This window comes from Rhea americana, unplaced genomic scaffold, assembly GCF_003343005.1.
Source record: "Rhea americana isolate MKP2758 unplaced genomic scaffold, rheAme1 scaffold_57, whole genome shotgun sequence".
Lineage (NCBI taxonomy): Eukaryota > Metazoa > Chordata > Aves > Rheiformes > Rheidae > Rhea > Rhea americana.
This window is the reverse complement of record NW_028186723.1, coordinates 5,171,087-5,179,839: the sequence shown is the minus strand read 5'-3', so window position 1 is coordinate 5,179,839 and position 8,753 is coordinate 5,171,087. Positions and strand designations below refer to the sequence as shown.

Sequence of the window (8,753 nt, the reverse complement as noted above, 5' to 3'; positions counted from 1 at the left end):
CAAGTAATTATTAGTCATGAATTAGTGGTAGATATGGTCACAGGTGTCAGCTTGCTGCAGTGATTATGAGATGATTGAGTTCAAGACCCTGAGGAAGGCAGGGTGAGCAGCAGATTTAGGACTATGGCTATTAAGAAGGTAAACCATGCTTGACCAAGCTGATTGTCTACTCTGGCAAAATGACTGACTATACGGATGAAGGGAGATCAGTACAATAATATATGTTGACTTTAGTAAGGGGTCAGCACATTACAGTTACAGAAGTTACACTTGGTGTAAATGACAAAAGAGGCTTTTCTAGTTTGTTGTATAAAAGTATATAGTCTTTCAAATGTTATAGCTCCATGAAGCTAGTACCCTGAGAATGAACCAATACTTTTATAACACAAGTTAAATATCTTTAACTAGGATTTAGTTATCACACTGATAATACATAATGATCATTTAAAAAGTGTAGCTTTTTCTTCTGTCTTGAGGAAATCAATTGCGTATATAAATAGTGTGATATAATATATTATCTGGTGGTTTTGGATGATTTTGGACCCCACGTCCAATTTTGGATTTGGATTTGGACTTCTATTAACATCTACCTGATTCAGTAGTACCATGAAAAATCAAACATTTTTCTTTTGCAATTTATGATTAACTAGGAATGTTATCAATCATTCACCTACTTACGATGTTTAAAGATTGCATAGAAAAATAGACTAGTTCTTATATTTTGGAGGAACAGTGAAGAAAATACAATTGTTTAACAAAAGTAGGTGTCACAGAAAGTTAAGTAATTCCTTGTATGAATTTTCTTTTCTCTATTTTACTCCTAAGGCACAAGAGCTGAGATTAATTGCCACACCCCATTCATGCAAAGAGCTATAAACTGTACTAGCTTATCTGACATTAGGAATGGAATAAGAATGTGACTTTCCATTTTAAAATCCATTTAAATCAATTTAAAATGTTTTTAAAAGAATGCAAAAGTTACGATATAAGGTGAATAACTAACAAAGCCTACATGGTGCTGAAAGCCATGTTTCCTTTCACCAGAGGATCACAGGATATTGAAAAGTTTCATGTTAAACAGGATAGAGAGCTTGGCTGAAGAGAGAAGTGCATTGGCCCCATGGTATGCTATAATGATATGGTATGAGAAAGAACATGGGATTATAAAAGAACAGTCTTTATGAGCCCTGATTTTAGACTGTGGGAGTAGAATCAGAACCTCCGATTAAAACAAGAATGTGRGACTTTCTTTAAAGCCCCATGCAAGTAGCATATTGTATGCAGCACTCTCATATTGAGAGCAATTACAGATTAAAAGCTGCTAGTGTCTCACTTCAATGAGGTAAATGCTTGCAGTGGAGAAGAGGGAATGAATTTTGATAATGAGAGGTTTTCAGGCTACAAGTTTAAATGGAAAGAAGGAACTCTTTACTGAGTCTACAATAACTGGTACATTTGCAGGACCCCTGCAAAGCCTACACAGTTACAATAGATCACATCTCCTAAAACAACTGTGTCAACAGTAGCTATTCTGCACAATTCTTATTTCTGTGAATCAGATGACAAATGTGGGCAGTGTTACCATGAGTTGTAAAATAATAACTCTCTTTGTCACAAGTGAAATTAGTTTGACTCCTGCTGTTTCTGTATTTATTTCTCCTCCTTCTCTTTGCAGGGTAAGGCATATTCTGCTACCAGCCAGATTTCACACTGCTTGTCTCTACATGGCTGAAGCAATTTAGACCTGGATGTGGTGACCTGGCTTGAATACTTGAAGGGAGAACCACCTCCTGCCTGCCTATAGGGACTTATTGGTCCAGGTTTGCCTGGAACATATCCCAGAAAATACTTTGGCTCTGAGAATATCTGAAATATCTAGGAAGGAGGGCTTATATATATATATATATATATATGTGTGTGTGTGTGTGTGTGTGTGTGTGTGTATGTGTGTATGTGTGTATATATATATATGTGTATATATACACACATACATATATTTTTCTGCTAAACTGGACTAGGAGAGACTTTTGGAAGGAAATAGGGTGCCAAGAAGCCTTGTTAATTRTCTCAGGTACTACTACTCAGGCCATATTATGCTTATGTATTAAGGTACCATTATGTATACAAAAATACAGATCATCAAGGCTGTACCAGGGATGACTCCTATTTTGTGAGCACTGTGACATCTTTACATGCAAGATCCTACTCTCAGCGTAGTGTTTGAATCGGGTGTCGCTCGCACAGAGCAAGGGACATAGATCGTTCTCTGTGATATTTAAGTGTGGAGGTAGTTGAAGTGGGCACTTATAACTGAGAGTTTTGCTATTTGGATGAGAATCRTTTTTCCCCTCAAATAAGAAATGCCAGGGACAGAGGTAGTAAAAAGTGGTGTTGCATCTCTGCATTTGGATATTGAATAACTGTTGATGTAACTGTTTTCATAAATTCTTCACTTACGCCTGACCTGCTTTTACCTATGAGCAAGGTAGGTGTTACTACTGAGGATTCTGCCCTGAGCCTGCCAAGCTGCCATCTGCCTGATAGTCTAAAGCACTAACCTGAATCCAACTGATTTTGTGGATAAGATCCAAAGCTCTTTTCAGCTCTCAGTTAGCAATCTGAATATATGCATGCAAATATTTATAGATACCCTGGAGGTGACCTAGAAGCCCTGGAGGCTGAGGGTATTGTAAGCCCCCTCTGTCTGCCTTCCACAAATGCCAGTGAGCGCAAAAATTACTCAGTGGCATGTTATGGAGAAGAGGCTGTTTACCCCTCACTACCATTGCTCTGCATGCAGACTAGCTACTGTGGGGCAGTGGATGGAGGTGCTGTCCTCCAAATGGCAGGAGATGCCATCTGAAACTGTTATTGAAATTAGTAACACGCTACTGGAAAGAATAAAAGCAGCGTTCAGCTGGTTTGAGAAGTATTACAACGAGATTGGGGCAAAGTCCCTAAGTGCTTGCAAAGCTCCCGAAGTTGCTTTTAAGCCTCCTGGCTTGACCTGCTTTTGTGTGGACTCACTCAAGAGTGTCAACACTGTTCCTTTCAGGGAGCTGAAGTGGAAGAGAAGAATCCAAGGTTTCRCCAGGTCTGAAAGTTCTCTACAGTGTCTTGGGGGAGTTGTAAGGAAAAGAGTGACTGTCATCCACTGCTGGGCAGGACTGTTCCTTTGCATAATATTGGTGCCATGTACAATGGGAAGCCCTGTACTGCCAGGATTCATGATGCATCAGTTATTATGACTACATATACTGGTCTTGTTATAGCAGATGATACCATTAACTTATCTTTCAATCAAAAATATGGAGCTCTTTCCCTGCCTACTGTTCATATGTGTTTTCAAAGCTTTGGCTGAAAGGAATCTTACCATGGCCTCTTGCCAAATCTGCAACAGTACCAGGCTGTTTGAAGACAGTTCATCCATCTCCAGGTATACAAGAACTCAGCTACATAGACAGCAAGGCAGTCTGGATCTCATTAGATCTCCAAGGCTGTAGCCCATCTCCAACCTCACTGAGGAAGCCTAGTGGCACAGGATTTCTTGGAAGGATATATATATTTTTTTGCAGCTGTTTACACTATCTTTCTTGACCTGTTGGTTAATTGGATTTACTCACCTTTTGTCTCAGGGAGCAAAAGCCMTTCATATCTTGCTAACCTTGGAGTACATGTTCAGAAGGGCAATGATCTACCTGCTCCAATGTCAGCCAAGTGACAGCTCTTGCATGTGGGCTGCTGATCTTCTTTAATTGCTGCGTCAGCAGTCACATTAGGCTGTCTGTGATGAACGTATGAGAGTTTATTGACAGAAGGTACAGCTTTGTAATCCCTGCAAATTCCACACCCATCTGGACCCTTTTGCGTTCATGGTTAGGGTTTACTGCCCTTCTATGAAGAGCTTTCAGAGGATAAATGCAGCATTGATGGTCTGAGGGTTTCAGGCCTCAGTGAAGGCACTGCTTGCCTAGGATCTCTAAGAATACAGTCTAGCAAGAGCTGTACTTGCCAGAGTTGTTAGACTGACTGCTGTGTCTGCTAGTACTTAGCATTACAAGGGACTCACTAGTATGAGCTTACGCATCAGAGAATACAGATCACTTCTAAACTCTTCTGAATTGCGCTGAAATGGAGGGACCTGCCTCAATAATATGTCTGAGAACTTGCAATATAAAAGGCTCTCAAATATTCCATTTCAGTGAAAATCCAGCTGACCTGAGACAATTCCATCGCTCCAGAAACTCCAGTTGCTCTCGCAGGATGACAAAACAAAGGTGGTCTAACAGTATTAGCATGTGTACTTTGCCCGCCATCCCAGAATATCCAGGCTTCCAGGACATTAAGGTTTGTATGCAAAAGTTCTTTTTGGAATTTATGGTAACTACCATCTGTTTTTCTGTTATAGTCATTCCCGTATTTCATGGTAAGTTGTTATTTGATATGATACTATGTTTTGGGCTGTGTCTTGGTATAGAAAAGCTTGACCTGAAAGACTTTTCTTCTACTTCATGATCAAGCTGAAATTTGTTTTAAATTTTTTAAGGCTTGAGGTTATTAAGGAGAGATTACTTTTCAGTCAAGTTTTAGCGCTTTTGAATTACCTAATTTGTTCCAAAAGTGAAGTCACTCTAGGCATAACCAGTAGTTTTGCTGGGTCTCTTCCAGAATGAAGTGTGATGGAATAGTTAGAGATCAAAATCTTGATTACATTTCAGTTTGTGGCCTGTCCAACTCACTATTCCTAGTTTGAACTCAATGTTTTTTATTCATCAGTAGTAGGCAACATGCCAAATCTTGAGGATGGAGTGYCCTGCTAAAACATTGCTGTGCTCTGACACTGGATTTGTGGCTGAACCCTTAGCAAATTATCTAACTTAATTAAAAATTGTGCAAAACAGCATGAATGATATTTTTTGATATCAAAAACATTGTTGGAGATAAAAAAAATTGCAAAATGTTCTATGATATACTGATGTATAGGTTATCTATATACAATGAAGTCCTTTCCTTTTTTTTTTTTTTTTTAATTGACTTGAAACAGTAACATAATACCAAGCAGTTCTTCCTTCAAGCTGAATGGCAAAGATTTTTTCAAAGTAAAAACCATGATTCCGTCTGACTTAGTGAAGAGAATCCAGCTCCTGGTAGCCTGAAACAAGCTGGGGTGTCTTAGAGTAGGTGTGATAAAGGTAGAAAAGGTAGACCAGTAGGTTTGAAAACCCAGAGGACACTTAAGTGTGGACATGCAAAAGTAATCTTACTGCTGAATTTGTAGCATATTTGTTTGAGACTCATGGATTCCCTCAAAGTAAATAAAATAGTATGGATTTTTCCCTAAAATTCCACTGATGTTAATGGGAGCTGGATCAGGGCCTTTGTTTGATTATTCAGGTAACTCAAGTATCAAATTGGTTGGTTACCATGGAGATAGGCAATTGATGACAGGAAGRGAGCAGAAAACTCCATGCACACCTATGATGTCTTGTAAGATAACAAACTTTTTAGTTTATAGAAACATATTTTATGTGAAAACTGCAATTTTTATAACAATACACTGTGATTCAGAGCAGAGTTACTTGGGAGCAGGGAAAAAAAAAGATCTCTCAAAAAGACAATTCATTTTGATCATGTGAAACAGCATCTATAGATTGATGAGACCTGAGAAGGATAAATCTGAAGTTTTGTTAATACAGATAGCTGAGGGAATATTTGAGGAAAATTAGATTTTTTGAAGAGGCTGCATGAAATTGTAATTGTAGGTCAGGAGGTAAGTGGGAGGTAAATGTTCAGCATTGTTTAACCTGGGGCCAGCAGACTTCTGTTCCAGACAGGGGTTAGTACGAAGCACCTAGATCTTCAGGGAATTTGGGTTTTGATCCTAAAATCTTCCATAACACTATATACTGACTGGAATCATAAACCTAATATCCTTTTGCTACTTAACSCAGCACATTTTAATTCAGATTCCCCTTTTCCTTTTACCCCTAACCCTGCCACTCCCTTCCTTTCATGTTTTAAATAGTTATCAAGAAATTATTCAAGAAGTCCAGCCTGCAGTCCACTTTTCTGGGATTTGGGGAAAAAAGAAAAGAGCTTCTCATCACAGCTGAGCAGTTTTCCAAATACAGCTTCATCAATGCATTGTTTGAGTGGCTCTCCGGGAGGCTATTTGAAAGGCTACCAGACATCTAGCAGTGGCTTCCGTGACAAACCATTGCAAGAGTATTTTAATGAGAGGCTAATGGAGCTCAGGAACTATGAAGGTGAGAAATTGAACAGGAAGACAAAGGGATTTGCTGATGAGAAACAGAACCCCTTCCTCACCCACCGAGGATGTCGGCGCAGAAGTAGTTGCGGTGCTGTGATACTGACCGGGCACAGCAAGAAAACAGAAGAATCCTGCAACTCAGAAAATCAAGTCAACAAAATAGTGTTAGAGTGTAATGATCAAGAGAGAACACAGAAGGTCTTGGACCTCTACAAGAGTGACTACTTGGACATTTTGACAATGCATATCATTGCTCCATTAGAAGCATTCATGCAGAAAAAAGAGATACAGTAGATAGCTACAGCTATTCTTGCAGTCCTCAAAACCAAGAGGAATAGTTTCTATTCAGTACCATTCTGACTGAAGTAGTCCATGTGTGTCGCTACTCCTTGACACAGTAACATGCTTGTTTGTAGGGAGAAATATTCTTTCGTTTTGTGTTCTTGATTGATATTGTCTTTGTTTTCAATTATTTTCCACAAAGAATGATTATAATTGAGAACTAAAGTCCTGAATTATTGTGCATAGAGATATTAGTATTTTAAATGCATGCACATATTACTTGAATTCTTATTTGCCTTCAAAAAAAGTAATTAGTGTCAGAGAAGCAGCCTGGTTTTCTAGGTGTAGGTTTCAGTGCATAGTTTTTATTAATTAATCTTAAGAAAAACTACTCTGTTTGTCCAGTTACTCTGCTGGTTTTAAGTTTCCTGGGTTTTTTACCATGTTACTTTGGCTCATATCATTTGTGGTGATGTTTTGCATGGATTGTACAACTTCATAAGAAATGGTTGATTTTTCCCTTGTTGCCACATCTGGTAATCAACAGATGTCTCACTGCAGCGGTGTTTGATATATGAAGAAGCAAACACAGACTTAAATTTCACTTTTTAATGTGGTCAACCATTATGGATTCATTCCCACACCCACAAAGCTTTGACTTAAAAAGCACTTCAAGGACAAACAAGCAACACAAGATTTAAGCAAGAATTATGGAAACAAGTGTGAAGGTAGGCTCCTTCCTTCATAATGTAAGTGTGAAAGCACCAGAGCAAATTCCTAATGGAATCTCAACTTCAAAATGTTTATTGTATTTTATTATTTATAGTGGTCATCTAAGTATATAATGTCAGCTGCAGCTGAATTTTTCTATTATGTGAAATGTCAGTGTTTAATTCTACAATGCACTGGATGAATGTCTGATCCAAAGCCAGGTAATTATTGCAAGCTTCCAAAAAATTTTTGATTATGGTATGATTAGCAATAAATTCCTCCTTACTGTATCAGTCTGAGTCAATGCTTTTTGCTTCAGATCTTTTTTTTCCAGAATGAAGGAACAAGTAAGGGCAATGGAAGGTATTAGGCACTGAATGCACCAATTGCAAATTCCCATTGTCAGAATCGAGCAACTACAGGGACAGTGGTCAAAGCTTTCTGTCAAAATCCAGACCYAGAGCTCCTCTGTCTGTAGGTACACACCTTGTAACAGGTGACTGAGACAATTCTCCTTTCTCTTGGTGGGAGCACAGTGGGAGTGGAAGCCTCAGCACAGCATGCACTTGCTGTTAATACACTCTGGACTTTTGCACTGCATGAAAGGAATTGGGAGCTTCCTTCTCACCACAGAGATGCCCCTCCTTTTCTCTTTCAAATGGCACCTACTTTCTTACTTGTTTTCACAGGCAGTTTGGTGGTAAAGGGTTTCTGAAGATGTGTGTTTTCTTTCCTTCAAACCTGCTCCTTTATATTCTACTTCATCTCAAAGAGGAGTGAACAAAAAGGATATTATATGGGAGARTCTTAGAGCAGAAGAAGCAAGATGCTCTTTCCTCTCATTTCTCCTATATCCTTTTGCCAGTGTTTCAGATTTCACTAGTCCTGTCCTGAACAGAAATGTTCTATTCATCCCTGATGTGATCCCGTTCCTGACGAGTCCTGACTTCCCTCTCCAACACTTCGTGCATTCCAGTTCCTCCCTCCCAATTCCTCTGTTTTCTTCAGCCCCAATTAAATTTGCCCTTGGATGTATCTTGTCCCTTCTACAGTTCGTATGTTCCCTCTTTCCAGTACTCACCTCTTTGTGGAAATACTTCTTTTAGTTCACTGTCTCCTCAGCTCTGGGCCTCATATTTCCATCTTTGCTTCTCTTTCCCCTTAGTTTTCTGAATAGCTGGGGTCAGAGCATGTGAATGAATGTATGTGGAGAGGACAAATGGAGGAATTTTTCATGTCCCTCATCCTTCCTCCTTTCTTCCCTAGAGTCAAGCTCGGGGAAAAGAAACAGCTAAAAGTCATTCCACATCCCTTTCCCAGTCCTGAGAAAGCACTGGAGCTAGCAGGATTCAATAGCATCTCTAAGTGAATTCAGATGGGATCCTAAAAGATCTCGGCCCTTTGTGTATGGGATAAAGTATTAAATACTTAGACGTACTTAGACTAAAGAAATTTTTCAGAATTCACAGTTGCCTTACTGCTGCAGATG

At 39.1% G+C, this 8,753-nt stretch overlaps 1 protein-coding gene across 1 annotated transcript; it reads left to right on the top strand.

Moving 5' to 3' along the window:
• Window positions 1-4,131: 4,131 nt before the first annotated feature.
• Window positions 4,132-6,565, top strand: LOC146587765 (uncharacterized). The gene is made up of 2 exons (XM_085319105.1): window positions 4,132-4,347; window positions 6,026-6,565. The coding sequence occupies exons 1-2, from the start codon at window positions 4,132-4,134 to the stop codon at window positions 6,563-6,565; spliced, it is 756 nt and encodes a 251-aa protein (XP_085175231.1).
• The last annotated feature ends 2,188 nt before the right edge of the window (window positions 6,566-8,753 follow it).

Bases quoted from the DNA above. Each gene is read 5' to 3' on its own strand.
- LOC146587765 (XM_085319105.1), top strand. From the start codon at position 4,132: ATGGAGGGACCTGCCTCAATAATATGTCTGAGAACTTGCAATATAAAA. The intron at 4,348-6,025 runs GTTTGTATGCAA...TGTTTTAAATAG, and splicing joins CAGGCTTCCAGGACATTAAG to TTATCAAGAAATTATTCAAG.